This window comes from Scyliorhinus torazame, chromosome 7 (genome assembly GCF_047496885.1).
Source record: "Scyliorhinus torazame isolate Kashiwa2021f chromosome 7, sScyTor2.1, whole genome shotgun sequence".
NCBI classification, from domain to species: Eukaryota; Metazoa; Chordata; class Chondrichthyes; order Carcharhiniformes; family Scyliorhinidae; genus Scyliorhinus; species Scyliorhinus torazame.
In genome coordinates this window covers 279,068,952-279,092,153 of record NC_092713.1, presented here as the reverse complement: position 1 = coordinate 279,092,153, position 23,202 = coordinate 279,068,952, and the positions used below count along the sequence as shown (strand labels likewise).

The 23,202-nt window shown below is 49.6% G+C and overlaps 1 protein-coding gene across 3 annotated transcripts in view; it reads right to left on the bottom strand.

Annotated features, from left to right (window-relative positions):
- Window positions 1–21,247: 21,247 nt before the first annotated feature.
- LOC140427062 (gamma-aminobutyric acid receptor subunit gamma-2-like) overlaps window positions 21,248–23,202 on the bottom strand; it is a 178,554-nt gene continuing 176,599 nt past the window's right edge. For all 3 annotated transcript variants that reach the window (XM_072512532.1, XM_072512531.1, XM_072512530.1), the window contains one exon: window positions 21,248–22,950. In XM_072512532.1, the coding sequence (XP_072368633.1) occupies window positions 22,675–22,950 (276 nt within the window). In that variant the 3' untranslated portion in view covers window positions 21,248–22,674. The remainder of the gene's footprint in view (window positions 22,951–23,202) is intronic.

Genomic DNA, 23,202 nt, shown 5'->3' with positions numbered 1-23,202 from the left:
TCGTTAAATGATGCCTTTGAATAAATTGGCACACAAATGTCGAGGCATCTTTTCTTCTTCAAAGTGAAAGATATTACAGCAAGGACTAGAACATCTTCCTATTTGTTTTTGAATGTTAGGTATAGCAAAAGATGCAGCTGCAGCAATATTGTAATAAGGTACAGAGGCCCAACCATTGGAAGCATCTACAGCACCATTTCCCACGCTCGTGTTTTTTAAAACTCTCTATGAGTGAGGCTCGCAAATTACACACATTCTTGTGATGAAGGCATTTCCTTTGAAACTTATACAGGCACCCAACAGAAGAAAGCTTTTCTCCATCAGTCTTGGCTGATTTAGAACGGAGGTCGCGTGGAATGAAGAACGGATTCACCTAGTTTCTGTACAATGAACTTTGATTATGTAAGTGCTTAAAGTAGGTTCCATTGTGACAGATGATGGATGATCACATGCAGACAATATAACATGCTTGAGAGTTTCTTTGGCCCTTTTCAATTACTATGAAGAAAAAATCAGAAAAATCAGACACTATTGCATGTTTACTATTAATGCAGTAAAAGTTCAACAACAGCATTTCACTATCCGAGGAATGCATTGAATGAGGTTAACTAAGGGTTGATAGAATGACGAATCAGTAGATAGCAAAGGTGAAAAGAATAAAATTGCAAATTGTGAACATTTGAAATCGAAGCAGAAAATGTACAGCTGATTATGTACCATCCGAGAAGAGAAAAGATAGTTTAATGTTTGAGTCTTTAGTCTGATGACATTCTGATGAAGTGACTATCATTGAAACCAAGATCTGGAATCTAGCTTAGAGGTGAGTTCTATATGGGATAGGTAGCTACTGACCATCCGCCAAATGTGGAAGAATGGGTTTCCTGCATATCCTTCACAATTTAACCTGAGGCTCATTTAAGTGGGGTTCACATTCACAGGCAGTCTGACTGAAAGACTTTAAGCCTTTTTGGCAGGAAGCTTCCATCAGCGAGCTAGAGTCTAGCAGAGTAGGTAGGGTATTGTAGGAATGAGGGACATGGTTGACGGTTGATTTGGAATGCAGCCGGTCCGGATTTGAGGTATCTGATTCGTGGGGAAGAGGTCCCAATCAGAGAAGGGGATTCGCTTGAAGGCTCAGGAGGCCCCAGTCACAGGTTTCAATGGTAGCTGGGGCATCCAGATCATGGAGAGAGGGTCCGATGATTCTCTGGGCATCTCGCGTGCAGAAGGAAGGATCCAAAAGTGTCCCAGGCACCTTGAATGAGGAGGGGAGGTGGGGTGGGAAGCCCATGGGATCCTGCTTGTTGGGAGAGGGTCTGAAGAAAGTTGGAGTGGGGATCCCGAGGTCCAGGTGCTCTGACTGCAGGAGGAGTACCACGTGGTGGTCCAAGCGGGATCCCGATTATGGGGGTGGTGAGTCCAACATTTGTTGTGGTGAACAGATGGTAGTCAGGTCTGATGGCGGTGGAGAGGAGTGAGGGGTGTTGAGCCTCGAGGAAGCGCTCCTGCTATCCCACAAACACTGCAGTAAAGCAACGTACCTCCTGGATTCAGTCCCTTTGTCTTTTTTAATCTGCTGAGTCTCCCAAAGCCTAGAAAAACCTGAATGTTTGTGGTTAAACATTGAGTGAATGTTAAAATGAAGGCAGCAGCCTCATTATAATATTTAAATTTGCAAGATGATGTGAGGTGTTGGTTCAAGCCTTCTTTGGTTCCTGATCAAGATTATTTTGCACTTTTTCTTCTGACACAACATCAGCCCATTACTTATTCAAGTTACATTTCAGCCCACCAAACCGATGGGCATGCTGTGGATTTTCTGTTTTAGAAAAGTTTGACATTTGATTAGAATAAATGGGTCATAGAGGATTATTGCAGGATGAGTGCATCATGACTGGAAACCAAGCACAGATTTTCACACAAGCCACACATTTAGGGATTAGTATTTCTTTCTATTGAGACCAATGTCAAACTGATGATAGGGAGTACATAGGGCAATAGGGTAATGGCACCTTAGATCCTGGGGAAACGGGCAATGAGGATGAAGCCTACTGCTTTCTCATCCTGTTTTACTCTGTCTACGAGGAATATGATGCAGCTCTTCACCCTGGTATAACGATTCTCCCTGACACGACAGCGGACGGTAAACTGGTGTCACTGATGACACTTGCTACAAGTTGGAACAAGCTTGCGGCGTAAAAGTTAAATATCACAGTGACCTTGACAGTCCTGATTTGGGGCTCCAGTTGTGGCACGAACAGGTGACAGACAGCCGCCATCTTGGAAATACTGAACTGAAAATACCTGGAGGAGACACGAGCAGTGGCAGTGTGAGTATACCCCAGATGAGGTTATTGATTCATTCATTCATAATGTAAAAAAAGTTACTCTCGGGCAGAAATGTTACCTTTATATATGTTATGATTGCTCAATAATATGTATTGAATGGATGTGGTATACTTCTATTGTGTATACATTATATGGCTTATACATAAGGTTTAGAATAATGGGTAGCCTGGATTCATTAGAAGTTGGCACTGGAACAGAATCATTGTCCTGAAAACTTTTGAATTAAATGCTTTGACATTGGCAGTGTCAACAATGCCACCCACAATTAGCAGTATGTAAACACTGAATTCAAAACAAGTATAAATTTCCCCCCAAATGAACTCCCAGAAACCAATACACGTTAGGGATTTTGTATCACTCACTTATGAACAATATTCAATGCATTTTGGTCGATGCAGTTTGTGAAGTTAATTAGAATTCCTTTTTGCACTTATTTCCATTGAACGGCACAACCCTGGCTGGTTTAGCTCAGTGGGCTAGACAGCTGGTTTGTGATGTAGAACAAGGCCAGCAGCGCGGGTTCAATTTCCGTACCAGTGACAATAGAAGGTTATTATTATTATGGGAGTAAATAACAAGTGCTATCTTCAAGTGAAACAAGGTTAGGGGGTGAGAATTAATTGGACCAATGACTGTCAATATAATATAGTATCCATTTTAAAATCATAGCTTCTTCTTATGTCTACACTTCGATTTTACTTAATTTTTATTGTAAAATTCTGGGAAGCAGTGTAGTGGAGCTGGGAGGATAGGAACTTTTCTAAATTATGAGATAGGGGAGGTGAGAACCACAGAACGCAAACACTATAAATAAGCATAGAAACATCAAACTCCCACAGTGCAGAAGGCCCATCGAGTCTGCACCGACCCTCTGAAAGAGCACCCTACCAAGGCCCACCCCCCGCTCTATCCCTGCAGCACCACCTAAACCGCACATCTTTCTACATTGAGGCAATTTAGCATGGCAAATCCACGTAACCTGCACATCTTTGGACTGTAGGAGGAAATGGGAGCACTCGAGAGTAAACCCACGCAGGGAGAACATGCAAACTCACATAGACACTCACCCAAGACTAGAATCGAACCTCGGTCCCTGGCGCTGTGATTTGCATAATTCCATAAATCTTAAGAGTGATACTTTAGTGGTTTTAATCTAAATGATGACTATTGGATTGGAATTATTACCAATATGTTTCATTGTAGCTGTTGCTTTATTGAAGGATTTTACTCTGGTTTTATTCCCTTTTTGTACTGGCATTAGCTGTCACGACAGACATTGACTATCAATGCGGTGTGTACCCGTGATGATTGTTGGAATTCACAATGGAATATCATCAGATCATAGATCATAGAATTTACAGTGCAGAAGGAGGCCATTCGGCCCATCGAGTCTGCACCGGCTCGTGGAAAGAGCACCCTACCCAAGGTCCACACCTCTACCCTATCCCCATAACCCAGTAACCCCACCCAACACTAAGGGCAATTTTGGACACTATGGGCAATTTAGTATGGCCAATCCACCTAACCTGCAAATCTTTGGACTGTGGGAGGAAACCGGAGCACCCGGAAGAAACCCACGCACACACGGGGAGGATGTGCAGACTCCGCACAGACAGTGACCCAAGTCAGGAATCGAACCTGGAACCCTGGAGCTGTGAAGCAATTGTGCTATCCACAATGCTACCATGCTGCCCATAAAGTTAGTGCCCCTCGTCGCCACATTCCGGCGCCTGTTCAGGGAGGCTGGTACGGGAATTGAACCGTGCTGCTGGCCTGCCTTGGTCTGCTTTAAAAGCCAGCGATTTAGCCCAGTGTGCTAAACCAGACCAGCTCTTATTGCTTCAATTTAATTGAAATATAATCTGCAATTTATTACTAATATGCATATTGTATGATTCACTGAGGATGTAGATGTCATTCACCAATCTCACCCAAAGTTTGTGATGATGCATTGTAACTCGGAGCTTCCAGTTGCCGGTGGATTTTAATTCTCCACCTTGCTCTCATGCTGACCTCTCTGTTCACGCCCTCCTGCAGTGTTCCAGCAAGGATCAACAGAAGCTCAAGAAGCAGTGCCTCATTTTTCGATTGTGGTGTTACAACCTTCTGGATCCAACGCTGAGTTCAACAATTTTAGACTGTATTCTCTGCTCCCATTTTGTTTCCTTTTCCTTTGCAAGTTTTTGCTCTGTTCATTATTCTGCCATTCACACCTCCTCTAGACACATCCTTTGCTCCTTTGTTTTTTTACTTGTCCCATTATCACTGTCTTTGGCCCTGCTCCGCTAACATTCTTCATTTAATCTATCCTGTCCTCCATCCTTTCACAAACCTTCCCTTTCTTCTTATTCCCCCCCCCAGGTTTGCTTTCAAACCTCTTAAATTTTTAACTTTTCTCTGTTCTGGTGAAAGGCCATCAACCTGAAACCATTAACTCTGCTTCTCTCACTGCAGTTGCTGCCTGGAATGCTTACTTTCAATATTTTCTATTCTAATTTCATATTTCCAGCTTCTGCAGTATTTTGTTTTGTTGTCTGCTTTGACCTTATTAAGGGCAGCACGGTGGCGCAGTGGTTAGCACTGCTGCCTCACGGCGCCGTGGTCCCAGGTACGATCCCGGCTCTGGGTCACTGTCCGTGTGGAGTTTGCACATTCTCCCTGTGCTTGCGTGGGTTTCGCCCCCACAACCCAAAGATGTGCAAGGTAGGTGGATTGAACACCTACTAAATTGCCCTTTAATTGCCCCTTAATTGGAAAAAATGAATTGGGTACTCTACATTTAGCAAAAAAATGCTTTGACCTTATTGAACCGCAGAGCAGGCTTGAAGATCTGACTAGCCAACTCCTCCTCCTTTTTCTTATGTTTTTCTGTAATGTTCTTATGTTGAGCACTGCAGTACTGAAGAGTGCTATGTTTCCAGAGGTCTTTCAGATGAGAAATGAAAATGTGGCTTTTTCTGACCTATAACAAGGAAATTCCGGACTTCCGGGTGCGGCTCTGCAGAGCTAGGTCACATATTCGGTAGCTCCCGCTTGGAACGGACTTTTGGGCTCTTTTACAGGGCCCCCACGGCATTTGTTTGACATTTCCCGGTGTGGGAAGAAGACTGCAGCATTCCTCTGACAGTGTCCCCCAGGAATGTTATGTCTTTTGGCTACCAGACCCGGCAGAAACAGTAAAAGATTTGGCTGCAACAGGATAAACAGGGCCTTTTCCAGCATGCAGGCGGGGGAAGGGCAAGCTTAAAGCTGCAATCTGACTTGACTCTATCAAAGGTGAATTCTAGCAGCAGAGGGAACAACTGTGAAAAGATCTACCAAGGCCATTGAAGAAGCAGGGACGAGGCTTCCGGTGGCGGCCATGGAGGAGTAGGTCGCGCATTCGGCAGCTCCCGTCTGGAACGGACTCCCAGACCTTTTTCAGGAGTTTCCATAGACTTTTTGGGGCAGACTGGTGAAGCGAACACTGCCAAAAGGATTCCCTCTCGACTTCCGGTTGCGGCTATGCGGAGCTAAGCCGCACGATTCGGCAGCTCCCGCTACCACGGACTTTTGGGCTCGTTAGAGGAGCCCCAACTGAACTTTTTTTTTTGACGCAGCCCGTGGGGAAGGGAAGAGAGAGGTCCACCTCCAACTTCTATGAAACGGACCAGAAGTGTAATGGCCAAAGGAGCGGCACTGGAGCAACGGGAGAAGCGAGGGGAAGAAAACTAAATGGCGGCGGCCAGGGACAAAGGGGAGCTGCAGGAGTTCATCTGCTTCGTGGAGCAGCGCGAGGAGATGCGCAAGGAGATGTTGGCGCCTGTGCTTTCGGCAATTGAAGGACTCGGGATCACCCAGAAGGCCCACGAAGCTAAGATCCAGGAGGTACGGAAAAGAGTCAGTCAGAACGAGGACGAGCTTGTGGGCCTGGCAGTGAGAGTGGAGCAGAACGAGGCGCTACACAAGAGGTGGGCGGGAAGACTCGAAGACCTGGAGAACAGGTCGAGGAGAAAGAATCTGCGAATCCTGCGTCTCCCTGAGGGAGTGGAGGGGCTGATGTCGGGGCATACGCGAGCACGATGCTCGAGGCGATGATGGGCACGAAGGCCCCTTCGAGGCCGGTGGAGTTGGACGGGGCACATCGGGTGCTGGCGAAGAAGCCCCAGGCAAATGAGCCGCCAAGGGCGATGGTGGTGAGGTTCCACAGGTTCACGGACAGAGAGTGAGTCCTGAGATGGGCCAAAAAGGAGCGGAGCAGTAAGTGGGACAATGCAGAGATCCGAATATACCCGGACTGGAGCACGGAGGTTGCAAAGCGGAGAGCGGGTTTCAACGGGGCCAAAGCGGCGTTGTACCGGAAAGAAGTGAAATTCGGAATGCTGCAGCCAGCGCGACTGTGGGTCACATACAAGGGCCAACACTATTACTTCGAAACGCCTGAAGAGGCGTGTACCTTTGTACAAGCCGAAAAGTTGGACTCTAACTGAGAGTTTGTGAGGGTGGGGGGGATGTTTTGGGGTTTGATGTGTGATGGTTGTTGTATATAGGGGGTCAATCACGCGCAGGAAATGTTACATGGGCTGGGGGAGAGAGACAAGGCCGCGACAGGAGCTGCGTCAGAGGGGGCGGAGCGGGCTTTGGAAAGGCGGGAAGGGGAACAAAGGAATGCATATGGATTGGGAGACTCCCACGCGGGGAGGTCAATGGGACGGCGGGGGAAGCCGGGGTCAGCAGGCGTCAGCTGACTTACGGGAGTGACATGGGGGGAGCACAAAAGCTAGACGGGTCTAGCGGGGGGGGGGGGGGGGGGGAGGAGGGGAAGGGGGGGGGAAAGGGTTGCTGCTGCATTGGCCGAAAGGGATTGGGACACAGAAGAGGTGATCGGGACGGGGGTCCCCCCTCTGGGGGACTGGAGGGTGAGGGAGGCGTGGACACGGGACTGGCCCAGAAAAGGAGATGGCTAGTCGGCGGGGCGGGGCGTGAGAGCCCCTCCAATCCGGCTGATAACGTGAAATGTGAGGGGCCTGAATGGGCCGGTGAAGAGGGCTGGAGTGTTCGCGCACTTAAAGGGACTGAAGGCGGACGTGGCCATGCTCCAAGAGACACACCTGAAGGTGGCGGACCAGGTCAGGCTAAGAAAGGGATGGGTAGGACAGGTACTCCACTCGGGACTGGACGCGAAGAATAGAGGGGTGGCAATATTGGTGGGGAAGCGGGTGTCATTTGAGGCCAAGACTATTGTAGCGGACAATGGAGGGCGATATGTAATGGTGAGCGGTAGGCTGCAAGGGACGTGGGTGGTGTTGGTAAACGTATACGCCCCGAACTGGGATGATGCAGGATTCATGAAGCGCATGTTGGGGCGCATTCCGGACCTGGAGATAGGAGGCCTGATAATGGGAGGGGACTTCAATACAGTGTTGGATCCAGCACTTGACTGCTCCAAATCAAGGACTGGAAAGAGGCCGGTGGCGGCCAAGGTACTTAGGGGGTTTATGGATCAGATGGGGGGAGTGGACCCATGGCAGTTTGCAAGGCCGCAGGCCAGGGAATTTTCTTTCTTCTCCCATGTACACAAAGCCTACTCCCGGATAGATTTCTTTGTTCTGGGTAGGGCGCTCATCCCGAGGGTGGAGGGGACGGAGTATTCGGCTATAGCCGTTTCGGACCATGCCCCGCACTGGGTGGAACTGGAGCTGGGAGAGGAGAGGGACCAACGTCCGTTGTGGCGGCTGGATGTGGGACTGCTGGCGGACGAGGTGGTGTGTGAGAAGGTGAGGGGGTGAATCGAAAGGTACTTGGAGGCCAACGACAACGGGGAGGTGCAGGTGGGGGTGGTATGGGAGGCATTGAAGGCGGTGATCAGGGGAGAGCTAATTTCCATTAGGGCTCATAGGGAGAAGACAGAGGGTATGGAAAGGGAGAGGTTAGTGGGGGAGATTTTGAGAGTGGACAGGAGATTCGCATAGGCCCTGGAGGAAAGATTACTTGGGGAAAGACGACGGCTCCAGACGGAGTTTGACCCGTTGACCACAGGGAAGGCGGAGGCACAGTGGAGGAAAGCGCAGGGGGCGACCTACGAGTATGGGGAAAAGGCTAGTCGGATGCTGGCACACCAGCTCCGTAAGAGGATGGCAGCGAGGGAAATAGGGGGAGTCAAAGATGGAAGGGGAGCCACGGTTCGGAGTGCGACAAAAATAAACGAGGTATTCAAGGCCTTTTATGAAGAGCTGTACAGATCCCAGCCACCAGCGGGGGAAGAGGGGATGAGACGATGCCTAGATCAGCTGAGATTCCCGAGGGTGGAGGAGCAAGAGGTGGCTGGTTTGGGGGCACCAATTCGGTTGGAGGAGCTGAGCAAGGGTTTGGGGAGCATGCAGGCGGGGAAGGCCCCGGGACCGGACGGATTCCCGGTGGAGTTCTACAGGAAGTACGCAGACCTGTTGGCCCCGCTACTGGTGAGGACCTTTAATGAGGCAAGAGAGGAGGGGACCTGCCCCCGGCAATGTCGGAAGCGACAATTTCTTTGATGCTAAAGCGGGACAAGGACCCACTGCAAGATGGATCGTACAGGCCGATCTCGCTCCTCAATGTGGATGCAAAGTTGCTGGCAAAAGTGCTGGCCACAAGGATCGAGGACTGTGTCCCGGGGGTAATCCACGAGGACCAGACGGGATTTGTAAATGGCAGGCAACTAAACACCAATGTGGGGCGGCTCTTAAACATGATAATGATGCCATCGGAGGAGGGAGAGGCGGAGATAGTGGCAGCTATGGACGCGGAGAAGGCCTTTGACCGAGTAGAGGTGCTGCGTAGGTTTGGGTTCGGGGTAGGGTTTATGAATTGGGTTAAGCTCCTTTACAGAGCCCCGATGGCGAGTGTGGTGACAAAACGGCGGAGGTCGGAGTACTTTCGACTGTACCGCGGGACGAGGCAGGGGTGCCCCCTGTCGCCCCTGTTGTTCGCATTGGTGATCGAACCATTGGCCATGTCATTGAGGGAGTCTAATAAATGGAGGGGGGTGGTCCGAGGGGGAGAAGAGCATCGGGTGTCGCTATATGCGGATGGCCTGTTGCTGTACGTGGCGGCTCCAATGGAGGGGATGTTGGAGGTCATGCAGACTCTAAGGGAGTTTAGGGAGTTTTCGGGCTATAAGCCAATGTATGGAAGAGTGAGCTCTTTGTATTACAGGCGGGGGACCAAGAAAGAGGGATAGGGGACCTACCGCTGAGGAGGGCGGAGGGGAGCTTTCGGTATCTGGGGATCCAGATAGCCAGGAGTTGGGGGACCCTACATAAACTGTATCTGACGAGGTTGGTGGAGCAAATGGAGGAGGATTTCAAAAGATGGGACATGTTACCGCTCTCGCTGGCGGGTAGAGTGCAGTCGGTCAAAATGGTGGTCCTTCCGAGGTTTCTGTTTGTGTTTCAGTGCCTTCCCATCGTGATTACTAAGGCCTTTTTTAAGAGAGTACGCAGGAGTATTATGGAGTTTGTGTGGGCGAATAAGACCCGAGAGTAAGGAGAGGGTTCCTGGAACGCAGTAGGGGCCGAGGAGGGTTGGCGCTGCCAAACCTGGGGAGCTACTACTGGGCAGCAAATGTGCCGATGATCTGCAAGTGGGTTATGGAGGGAGAGGGGGCGGCATGGAAGAGGATGGAGATGGCGACCTGTAAAGGAACGAGCCTGGGGGCGTTGGTGATGGCACCGCTGCCGCTCTCGCCGACAAAGTATACCATGAGCCCGGTGGTGGCGGCAACGCTAAGGATCTGGGGCCAGTGGAGACGACACCGGGGTGCAATGGGAGCATCGGTGTGGTCCCCGATCAGGGGTAACCACCGGTTTGTCCCGGGGAAGATGGACGGGGGGTTCCAGAGCTAGCATCGGGCGGGGATTGGAAGAATGGGGGACCTGTTCATCGACGAGACGTTTGCGAGCCTAGGGGCACTGGAGGAGAAGTTCGAATTACCCCCGGGAAATGCCTTTAGATATATGCAGGTGAGGGCTTTTGTGAGGCGACAGGTGAGGGAATTCCCGTTGCTCCCGGCACAAGAAGTTCAAGATAGGGTGATCTCGGGTGTATGGGTCGGGGAGGGCAAGGTGTCGGAAATACACCAGGAGTTGAAAGAAGAGGGGGAAGCGCTGGTAGAAGAGTTGAAGGGTAAATGGGAGGAGGAGCTGGGGGAGGAGATCGAGGAAGGTCTGTGGGCTGATGCCCTAGGTAGGGTTAATTCCTCCTCCTCGTGTGCCAGGCTCAGCCTGATACAATTTAAGGTGGTCCACAGAGCGCACCTGACGGGGGCGAGGTTGAGTAGGTTCTTTGGGGTAGAGGACAGATGTGGAAGGTGCTCAGGGAGCCCGGCGAACCATGTCCATATGTTTTGGTCATGCCCGGCACTGGAGGGGTTCTGGAGAGGAGTGGCGGGAGCAATATCTCAGGTGGTGAAAGTCCGGGTCAAGCCAAGCTGGGGGCTAGCAATATTTGGAGTAGTGGACGAACCGGGAGTGCAGGAGGCGAAAGAGGCCGGCATTCTGGCCTTTGCATCCCTAGTAGCCCGGCAAAGGATCTTGCTAATGTGGAAGGAGGCGAAGCCCCCCAGCCTGGAGGCCTGGATTAAAGATATGGCTGGGTTCATAAAGTTGGAGAGAATTAAGTTTGCCTTGAGAGGGTCTGCGCAGGGGTTCTACAGGCGGTGGCAACCGTTCCTAGACTATCTCGCGGAGCGTTAGAGGAAGGTCGGTCAGCAGCAGCAGCAACCTGGGGGGGGGGGGGGGCGGGGGGAGCGGTGGAGGGGACGCCTGGGGGGGGGGGGGGGGGGAGGGGGGACTGCCTGGGAGGGTGGATGAGCAAGAGATAACATGAAGGGTTGGGGATACTGGCATGTACGGGTGAGGGCCAGTGTACAAAGCTGTATAAATATATCATTTTGCCATGTATATATCTTGCTCTGCGCGATTTCTCGTTTTTTTTTGTTATGGGGGGGGGGGGGGGGGGGGGGTTATTGTTTGTAAGGGAGAAAAATTGTGTTAAAAAACTTTAATAAATATATATTTTTTTTAAAAACAAGGAAATTCCAGTATTCCTCCCTCACTAAACATCACCCCCAAAAAAAACCTCATTCAATTATCCCACATGCTGTTTGTCCAACCCAAAAGTAATGACACTTTACTTTAACATAAATATATAGAATGTAGAATCCCTACAGTGCAGAAGGAGGCCATTCGGTCCATCAAGTCTGCACCGTCCCTCCGAAAGAGCACCCCACCTCTGCCCATTCCCCTGCCCAAACCCCGCAAGCTCACCTAACCAGCACAGCTTTGGGTAATTTATCATGGTCAACCCACCTAACCTACACATCTTTGGACTGTGGGAGGAAACCGGAGCCTCATGCAGACACGTTCATATGAAATCCCTTTTCTGATTGTTTTTAAAGACACGACTAACCCTCAAAATATAGCGCCCTCTCAGGAAAGATATGGGGCGTCATTCTCCGACCCCCCGCCGGGTTGGAGAATGGCCGTTGGCCGCCGTGAATCCCGCCCCCGCCCCCGCCGAAGTCTCCGGTACCGGAGATTGGGCGGGGCGGGAATCGGGCCGCGCCGGTTGGCGGGACCCCACGTTCAATTCTCCGGCCCGGATGGGCCGAAGTCCCGCCCAGGAATTGCCTGTCCCGCCGACGTAAATCAAACCTGGTATTTACCGGCGGGACCTGGCGGCGTGGGCGGGCTCCGGGGTCCTGGGGGGGGGCGCGGGGCGATCTGACCCCGGGGGGTGCCCCCACGGTGGCCTGGCCCGCGATCGGGGCCCACCGATCCGCGGGCGTGCCTGTGCTGTGGGGGCACTCTTTCCCTTCCGCCTCCGCTACGGCCTCCACCATGGCGGAGGCGGAAGAGACTCTCCCCACTGCGCATGCGCGGGAAACTTTCAGCGGCCGCTGACGCTCCCGCGCATGCGCCGCATTTCCGCGCCAGCTAGCGGGGCAACAAACGCCATTTCCGCCAGCTGGCGGGGCGGAAATCCCTCCGGCGTCGGCCTAACCCCTCAATATTGGGGCTAGGCCGCCAAAGATGCGGATCATTCCGCACCTTTGGGCCGGCGCGATGCCCGTCTGATTGGCGCCGTCTTTGGCGCCAGTCGGCGGACATCGCGCCGTTGGGGTAGAATTTCACCCATGCTGTGCAAAGCTTTGCTGTAGGCCCAAATTTTCCAGCCCTCCGTGGCAGACAGGTGGGACCTTCTGGCCCCAGCGAAGCCAATGGAAATTTGCATGCCTCACCCAGTGGCAGCGGGCAACTTGGGCAGCACTGGAAGATCCCACTGGTGGGAAGAGACAGAAAATCCCCCTCCCCCCCCACCCACTTAGGCAAACCAGAACCCATGTAGCTGGTCACCTTTATTCGTTTTCTGAAGTTTGATAAGGAAACAGGTTTTCATTATATTCAACAGCATTAGATCAATTAAAAATCAATATGACTTGTTTTGTTTTTCTTCAAAGAAACATCATTTAAAAATTGGAAATATCAAGAATGCAATATTTGAGAACCCATCCCAGTGGGAATTCAGATGTAACTATTGCTCTTTCCATTCTAATAGGATCACAGATATTGTGGCCATCATCCAAATGACCATTCTCTGAAGAGGCATTTACAACAAATGTAGCACTAGCAGCCGACAGCAAAAATATATCATACATTTTGACAAACGTCCATGAAAATGCCAACCATAATAACCAATGGAAATTCTCTAAATATATAATCTTGTGCACTAATAGACAACAGTTTAAATTGCATCGCTCCAGATATTGATATATGCATATAAAGATTTAAACTTGGTGACTTTAATTAAAAAATTACAGACTGTCAAGATTCCAGTGGTACTTTTGAGGAACCCTCGCTCAAGCTGGCAGACAGTTTAGGATTCTGGCTTTGGATCACGAGGTGTGTCAGAAATTGCATTTTGGAAAATCCCATGCAAAGCTTGCCTCACCTTTATTGCACTCCAATGTTATTAACAAACTGAAAAACAGTTGGCACGATCCTCCCAAATCGTGACTAAATCCTCCCACCAATGGGAATACCGGAGCACTTTGCATTCCAGGATCACCACCAGATGAGGCAGGGCAGTCTGGGCTCCACGACCACCACCACCACCCCCGCCCCCCCCCCCACCGCCCCCCCATCCAACCCTTCAGAACATCCCAGAGCAGACCTCCTGGGAGGACACCAAATTTTCGGCACTGCGTTCATCTGCACCATCCACCAGCGCAGAGGCAATCACTTCGATGGGACATGTTAACGGACAGACACCTGGGTCACCCTCCGGTGAGTAGCACACTCCTGCTACAGCATGACAGGTGGATGCAGGGAGTACCGAGGGAGCAGACAGTCGGAGGGCTGCCCGACCCCAGGGAACAGCTGCGCCCAAGATAAATGTTTTGTCTCTGGAAAAAGTATCCCATAGCTGGTTTAGATGTGAATTCAAAGCCAGACTTTACAAGAGGGGGTATCTGCAACATTCCAGCAATTGCACACCCAACTGGAGAAGCCCAAGAGCTTTCAGGCACAGGAGATGGTGCCAGCAATGCGTGGCATAAAGAACAACGCTGCAAGGGTGGTGTCCGCAGTGGGAAACATGGGGCAAGGAGTCAGAACCATGTGTGAGGACAGCAAAGGATTGGGCCACACTGTGATGTCCATGGCTGAGGCACAGGACAGGAGAGTCCAGGCTCAGGCGGACATGTCCCAGGTGCAGATGGACTTTGCTGCAGCGCTCCAGAGCGTGACCCATTCACAAAGGGTCATAACATCGAGAGTATTGGCCGGATGCTGAAGGACAATGTCTGGACACAGTGGGACATGTCTGAGGCACTGTGTGATATGGCTCACTCACCGAGGGACATGTCCCAATCACAGAGCACCATGGCTGATGGCATCGGCATCATAGCTCAGACAACGGTAGGCCATCAGGACTGGCAGCGCCGGATGACTTTAAGGAATGATGTGGCCCACCCCAGTGCCTCCCGCCAGGGAAAATGGGCTGAACGGGCTGGCACATTGTCACCTGAGACACCTGAACATCTGCTAGGCCCCTCCAGGTCCAGATCCTCCAGTGGACGCCCACCAGGGGCTTGACAGGCCAGATAGTGTGGAAATCAGCCAGCTTCTTTCACTCCTGATGTGGAATCTGGGAGGACATCTAAAAGGAGATGGAAGCCACGGAAGCATCGAAAGATTTAGGACCACTAAGTTGGCAGAGGTGTAGTCAGGGAGAAGGGGGCACCCAATGTAAAAACGCACAGTTAAACAATTCTCCATCACCACTCTGAGCTGGCTCTCACACTCACTTTTTTCCCCGTGGGTGGGAGGGCTGGATTGGGCCTGGGGCAGTGCGGGGGGGGGGGGGGGGTGGGGAGGTGGGAGTCTTAGTGCACTTCTGACCCATAGACTTCTCACAAGCCCTCCATCCTCACCCAGAACTGATCGTAAATGAGAGCACCCAGTTATGACAGCATCCCCATTCTATGAATCCAAACCATCTCCTACTGACTCCCACCGACCCCCCTATCGCACAATAGAATGTGGTCCATAAGGATGAGTCTCCATTGCACAACCAGGGTTCATCCGGGGGGACAGCCTCATGTTATCAAAAAGACTTTAATCAGACTTTCTCAGATTACGAGGAGCACCATCTCACAGCGAGTCATCATCATCCTCCTCCGTCCTGCTGGGGAGACCTGCTGACACTGCCAACCCAAAGGAAAGGGGTGGTGAAAGGGTAAGAGAAAGAGGGAGGGCGCAGGGCGGGAGAGAATCAGTAAGGTCACACATCCCTTGACCATCCATTCACCCCAAATCGCATGGTCATCCTACGTATGACTGCTAAGCTACTCTCACCATTCCTGCCATCCGACACTGCGATACTGAGCTGGTGGTCACTTCAGGGATCTAGCACAGTAATTTATACATCTCATGTTCATCCACTGCCTCGGGTCCCAGTGACCATTCCCTGAGTGATGGTTGGCCTCATGGTCTGATGACAGTTGATGCTCATCTGTGGCTCCATTGCCATGAGGTTCAGGCCCTGCCTATGACTCCCTCTTCCACTGAGCTATGCTTGGATAGTGAGCCTGAGGTATAGCCGGGATCTCATTCATGACTGACAGTCAAGAGGAGGCTGGATGTTATCTGGATCTGGAATGGCACAGGTTCTTGCAGAGGTGAGGAGAGGTGGCCGCTGGACGATCAGCATTAAACATCATGCCACTTCCATTCTGACATTTTGTTGCCCGACTACCAGCAGGGCAGCCACTGAAGTATCTTCCACTTCTACACTGACTTGCAGCCGCATTGACATTCCTCCCAACAGCCCCCCTTCAGCCCCTCCCAGTTCATATACTTGGCAGTGCATCCCTTTCCCTCTCAGAGACTTGTACATGGCCCTGCATGTGAAAACCTTCTACCCTCACAATTTCTCCCTGCCAAATGAAATGAAAATGAAATGAAAATCGCTTATTGTCACAAGTAGGCATCAATGAAGTTACTGTGAAAAGCCCCTAGTCGCCACATTCCGGCGCCTGTTCGGGGAAACCGGTACAGGAATTGAACCGTGCTGCTGGCCAGCCTTGGGGCGAGATTCTCCACTCCCGCGCCGGTTTGGAGAATCGCCTGGGCCGCCAAAATTTCCCGGGACACCGGTCCGACGCCCTCCCGCGATCCTCCCAAGTGGCGGGAACGGCCCGTCGAGTTCTGCGGGCCGCAGGCCGGAGAATCGCCGGAGACACCGAAAGTGGCGATTCTCCGGCACCCCCGCTATTCTCAGGCCCGGATGGGCCGAGCGGCCAGGCCAAAACGGCGGGATCCCCCCGGCGCCGTCCACACCTGGTCGCTGCCGTCGTGAACGGTGCGTGAACGCTGGGGGGGGGGCGGCCTGCGGGGAGGGGGGATCCTGCACAGGGGGGCACCTTAAATGTGGCATGGCCCGCGATCGGTGCCCACCGATCGTCGGGCCGTCCTCTCAGAAGGAGGACCTCCTTCCTTCCGCGGCCCCGCAAGATCCGTCCGCCATCTTCCTGCGGGGCGGGCTTAGAGAGGACGGCAACCAGGCATGCGCGGATGACGGCAGTTATGCGGCACCGGCCGCGTCATCTATGCGGTGCCGCCTTTACGCGGGCGACAAGGCCTGGCGCGTGTAGATGACGCGACCCCGATCCTAGCCCATTGTCAGGGCCTGAATCGGTCGGGATCGGGGCCGTTTCGCGCCGTTGTGAACCTCGATGGCGTTCACGACGGCGCGGCCACTTCAGCGCGGGAGTGGAGAATCCCGTCCTTGGTCTGCTTTAAAAGCCTGCTATTTAGCCCAGTGTGCTAAAGCAGCCCCAATGAGGATCCAGTGGCCGCAACAGAAAATGTCAGTGCTGGGCGAAGTGGCCTTTCTCCTGGGTCTGCCAGGGAATCGAATGCAGACTCAGCTTTGTGCATACCTGCCTGACGAGTGGCAGCTGACTCTGTGGCAGAGTATCCATATTGTGCAGGAATGCGGCTCTATGTTAAAATGCTGAAGTGAGGTCACATCCTAAAGATGGGAGACTTTGAAAGGTGTGTGCTATTAAGACCCAGAAAGCTGAGCCGTAAGATGAACGTAGATTTATTTGCGGTCATAAGTTTGCCCAAGGCAGCGAATATATTTACACTATGCAGTCCCATTGTGGTCAACAACATGCCAGTCCCTGGCCGGGCCAGCCTTTCTACTGAATTCTATGAGCCCCAGCTTGGCCCACTAGTGGGGAAGATCATATTCCATGAGTCCTCATGGAGAGGTCCATCAGGGTATCCCTGTGGGCCTTGTTAGGGTTATTACATGTGCCTTTGCTAGGAGATTTGCAGCTATGATATATTGAGTCAGGGTTTAGCACAGAGGTTGTGTCAAAAATCTGTTCATGACTCCAGGGCAGGTCTGGGCTTCATACTCATACTGTGTGGCACAAATGGAACTAGATTGATCTGTGGGGCCACGGAAATTGCCTAAGCCTTAAAGTGGGTTAGATGATAGTGTTAGCAGTGAAGGTTTTACCCTGACCGGGGTTGTGTGCCAAAGAAGATTTTAGCGGCCACTGGTGCATGTGTTATTTGTGTGAACATAGCTCTGCTAATCCCCTGCTTTATCTGCCATGGAGCTGTGCAGCTAAGAGGTCAAATGAGGTGTACCAGCACCATCCCTGTCGGCACCAGCTCCCTCGAGTACAAACGCTTGCCGTCAAATCAATACGTCATCAGACATACATCCTTCAGCAACCCCGAAACAAAACTGACTCTTAGCTCCTTGCTCCCCCTCAAAGGACATGGTGCCATGAACTCTTTTTAAAATACTTGCGCCAAATCATGCCCGTGGGACACATGACAGAAGGGTTGAGGGGTGGGGGAGGAGTATCACGGGCAGCTCCTTAATCGGTCTTGCAGCCCATTAATCGCATTCAAATAAGTGCTGATTATTACTTTGCATGTTCCCGCTATCGCAGGGCGGGAATCCCATTATGGCCAGCGGGGCGGGCCGCAGACTCATGTGTCTCACGCCCAGCGAAATTCCTGATTTTGGGCCAGCGTGCTACTCTCCGCCTGATCCCAAATCTCGCTTCTGGCGGCCGTAACCGGAGAATCCCAGCCAATGGCGCATGGAGATGATGTTGATTGGTATCAAGCTTAGGTCAAACAATCAGAATCAAGTCAAATCATTGTCTTCATTCAATGGCTAAATGTGCACACATTCCAATGGAGATAGTGAATATCAATCAATATGCCCGGCACCAAAACTAACTTCAGTGTCCGCAAACTCTCTATCCCCAGCCTCCGCTGAAATTGCTGCAGTTGACATCAGTGTAAGACAAGGATGAATTAGAGCCAATTTCAAATCCTCAAGGTTTAATATCATATCATGTAGTACATTAACCGATTCAGTTAGTGGGGACTTCTCAACAGCTAGTAGATTGAAGAATTGATTTTTACAAAATATCAATTTTCCCACAACGACAGTTTGTACACTTGATGCATGATCGGCAGTGTTCCTCTTCCCTTCCAGACCTCATGCTCTGGAACTATCTTGCTAAACTGCTCTACCCTTTGAGCATCATCTCCCCCCTTTCAGACACTTCTTATTAACCATCACTTTTATCAATCTTCTTGTCACCTCTCCTAATATTGATTGGCTCAGTGTCCATTTTTCTGAATATATCTTTGCGAAGTGTTTTCATATAAATTTTCTATAATAAAGGCTGTCAAAAGGGAGTTGGATAATTATTTGTAGAGTATAGCAGGGCTACGGGGAAAAGGTAGGGAACTTCTGAGTTGCTCTGAAAGAGAGATGGCACATTCCAGGCAGGTCAAATGGCCTCCATCTGCACTGCATCCATTCTATGATCTGTCCATGTAGGTGGCGGTGGCCTGGATTTTCACAGAGTTGGATTCATTTAAAAATGGCAGGCGGGTCTGATTCCAGGATACACCCCAGTTTCCATCCACCCTCACCGCACATCCCATTTCTCTACCCTGAATGTCTGCTGGCACAGGATAAGGTTGTGAGTAGGAAGCTGGCACCCTGCACTTCCAACCTGGCCAGTTCCATTGCAGGGATAGGCACAGCCTGAGTTCCTGTAATGTTTGTGCCATTTTCTGGATGACTTGTGGTTCATGGACCCTCAGAGGATCCATGAACCATAGTCTGGATTTGGGAACCTTTTGGAAGGTCTTACCCTGCCCCTTATGTGCCCCCTTCATTCCAACGTATGACCCTCATCAGCCCCATTGTCCCTCCTGCCTTCCATGACAACTCATGGCCCTTCCATGCTCATTCACTCAGTATATATTATGTACAGAATCAGTGAGCCATAAAGCAACAATGGCATGTGTGGAACTGCTCAGAACAAAAAAAAACATTCATAAAGCATCCTTTGGAAAAAGAACTGCTATTCCTATACCCCTATCGAATTGTCAATCAGACAGATCATTAAAGTATCAATAAGAGAGGGTTCAAACACTTCACACCTCTTATGCCTGTACAAAATAATTGAGATAGTGACAAATGAGATCACAGAAAGAACAACTTATTAGAATCACATAAAGATGTCAATAAAACAAAGTCAACAGTTCTTTCCAGTTGTCATGGGGCTGGTTTAGCGTAGGGCTAAAGAGCTAGCTTTTAAAGCAGACCAAGGCAGGCCAGCAGCACGGTTTAATTCCTGTACCAGCCTCCCCGAACAGGCGCCGGAATGTGGTGACTAGGGGCGTTTCACAGTAACTTCATTTGAAGCCGACTTGTGACAATAAGCAATTTCCATTTTTTCAAAACTGAAACCCTTTCTGAGATAATCATTTTAAGAGTTTGGGCTCTCAGCCAAGCATACATAATGAAGACAGGTGCAAGAATTATTTTAGTAGAGCTGGATGGCCAGTTATCTGGTTCATTGCTTCTGGACATACTGGGTGAATGGGAATGGAAGAGTCATAACTTGACATAGAGGGTATAAGAAGCCAAGGGGGATGAATGAGGGGCATGAGTTCCCATAAGGGGCAATGGTGGTGATTGGAAGTGCCAGGAGTTAGCATGGAGGGCATGAGGGGCAATGGAGGGTGGGCAGGAGCTATGGATTTCCATGGATCAGACATTGGGAGTGACAAGAGGGGTGAGGTGATATGAGGGTGCATGGGAGATGAGGGCTAGGAGGCCTAAGAACCATTCAGGCAGCTAGGTCAACATCCCAGAGAACTGAGATGGGCCTTCTAAGCAGCCCGCCTTGATATTTGGCTGTCCTGGTTGCCATGTATGCCCTGCCTTCAGTTACGGCAGGCCTGACTCTATTGCCTACCAGCTCACCCGGGCAAAGGTCTTTACATTTGGGAACCTTTCTATTGCGGCGGGTCCACTGAGACAGGAAATTTCCCACTTGGGGTAGCTACCTCATTAGCAAAAATCCAGTCTTGTGTGTATATAAATAAACAAAAAAAGTTTGGTGAAGGTAATTCTCCTTTAAATATTAATTTCAATTGAGAAAACCAGCTGCATGAAAGCTGTAAGCCTCTGCTAATCCTAGACTTGACAACAGCAATCTGGTAATATTTAACAAGTTACTGTTAATTGAGAAATCAAACACTGAAATAAGTAACAATATAAAGGATCTTCCAGTCATTCCGTTCCATTCTGGTCAGTTGCTTAATCAGATTCAGGTAAGTGTATAAATCTGTCCCCTATGTAGGAATGTTTGTGACTAGTTCAGGGTATGATCACAAAAAATGGATTTATAATACCATTTGCTGTAGGTTTCTTACACAAAACATAATCACTTATTTGTCTGTTATTGCAGTTAAAAGATTCCCAGAGGCAATCAGGCAAGTTTGGATAAATGCTGTGTTTTTTGGTTATTACAGTGACGTCCGAAAGTTAGGTGCAAGTGTGGACCATTGACTTCCCAGGTACCTGCATGCCTCGAACATACACGTGGTGGTTAAGTTGAAGGTGATAAATGCTGGCTTGTCGCAAAGCAAAAAGATGCGGGATTCTCCATCAGCAGGATCCTCTGCTTTGTCGGTAGCGCACCCAGGCCCTTGGGCTCCCCTATGGCTTGGGGTGGCCACAACTGGAAACCCCATTGGCCGGTTGCAGGAACGGAGAATCCCACTGCTGGCTGGGGCGCACTGCATCAGAAACGGGGCTGACGGACCGGAGAATCCCGTTTTACTTAATTATCTGACCCTGGCAAGCACATTGCCTTGGTACAAATATCCAAAGACAAGTGATGCAATCCTTGAACTATCAGTGCACCACAAGTCAGCAATGAATATCCTCCATTGTTAGCAGCAGCATTCCATCACAATCAATTATATTTATGTTGCAGTAAATAAGTATAAATGAATAGTCTGTCACTCCTGGATGAGGCTGTCCCAGAATTTTTATTAGTATCACCAACTATGAGGCTGCTACAGCTGTTTAAGTACACATATTGTTTTAAAACTTTACATGAAATTGTCAAGATGTGCGTCGGTATCTTAACAGTGCAACACATGAGTGTCATGTGTGCAAAGAAGTTGGGAACTTGATGTCAGGTCTCAAAACAGGAATTACATCTATGATCCTTTCAATGGCACTATGGTACCAATATTCATTCTTACAACACCTGTGCTGTGACAGATATTTGTAACTTTTGTTAACATACATTAAATCTCAACCTGTGGCTGCAGTTTCCCACATAACAGATATTTCAATGATAGAAGATAAAGGGAAGGAGGGTAAAAGGTGCTAGATATAGACCAGGGCACCTGCTCATGGTGAACAACAGAAAGGATTAGCTCAAGCCCTCCATCCTAGGACTCATTAACCCACTTCATCTCCTCACACCTGGCTATAGTGCAGAACTGGCAGTGGCCTGGGAGCAGGTTACCAGCCTGTCTTCTTTGCTGGACAATGTGATGAAAAAGAAAGATTACTTTAAAAAAGGAGGAATCATAAGTGAAACATGACAACCAGCTCTTCTTATTAATGAACCTCCTTATTAGGGCTACATCTCCTCAACCAGCTACATTTCTCATTTTACCTCCAATGGGGACAGTCTCTATTCTAGCAGAAGGCCTGATATTCAAAAGAATAAAAAGGCTTTGGAAAAAGACACACAGCCTGCCAGCATCTGAAGATGTAATACAACAATGGAACATTGTCCCCTTTCCTTATTCAGTTGTGATGAAAGATCGCTCCTTGTTAAGTCATCATTTCTCTCTATTCATTAATAGACACATTGCATACTTTAGCATTTTTTGTTTCGACTTTAAACCTTGCCATAATGAGGCTCCATCATATCCACTCATTTAAGAATTTGTTTTAATGTTGATCACTAATAGCAGCTGTCCAAATCATCGCAAAGAATACACAATACAATGGAAAGAAATCATCGATAGATGAGTTTGTTTAGGACTTTTTCATTTATTTGCCCACTACTTCAGAAAAATGTAGTGCTGAGCAATGCTCCAAAGCCATAGATATCCATTAGCTTGACTCCAGTGCAAATTTGACTCCAGTGCAAATTTGACTCTGAAAGTGCATTCTGGCCAATCTTTATGCCGAGAAAACAGATAAGCCATTGAGTTTGGCTTGCCACACGCTACATTTATAATAGTCCTCCAGAAACACAGAATTTTAAAAAATCCATAGCAATTTTGGCCCAGAAATAAAAACATGCACTGAATTTACAATCACCAATCTGTGTAAGGCATGCTTAAAATTTACAACATTTTTCCAATTAACTATTTTTATATGTGACTTTAATTATCAACAGAAAAGGCCTATATTTCTGCCTGCTCGCTCTATTTACAGATAAAGGTAGCCTACCCAGTAGACCAGATTAAATAAACCAAATGCTGTGGGGAAGAAGATACGGGCATACGAGTCGACTTTGGTGACACGGATGTGCAGCCTCCCTTGCCTCCAAGCTCCTGTGCGGCACTCATTGAAACAGCAAAAGAAACTGGTGCAGTCTTTGCCATCCAAACACTCGTATCCATACTCTTCATCCCGCTCTTGTAGGTGTGATGCATTGTTCATCTGGACAGCAGATGATCCAGGGCGGATATCCACAGTAGGCGCCTACAATCATTTGAAGAAAAGAAACACTTTGGTTTGTCTTTTGTGAAAAACAAATAGTGCACTCAAAAGAAGAATTGTGCATCTCTTGTGCTCTTTTCAGTTGTGCGTGTCATCGCTAAGGAAGGTGTCCAGGAGCGAGCATTTTAAAATCATGAGTGGTTTAGGTTGGCAATGGGGTTAAATTTCCTCTTTATACCTGGCAATGTGCCTTGTCCCCAAACTTTAAAGAAAACACATCACTGCAGGATAATG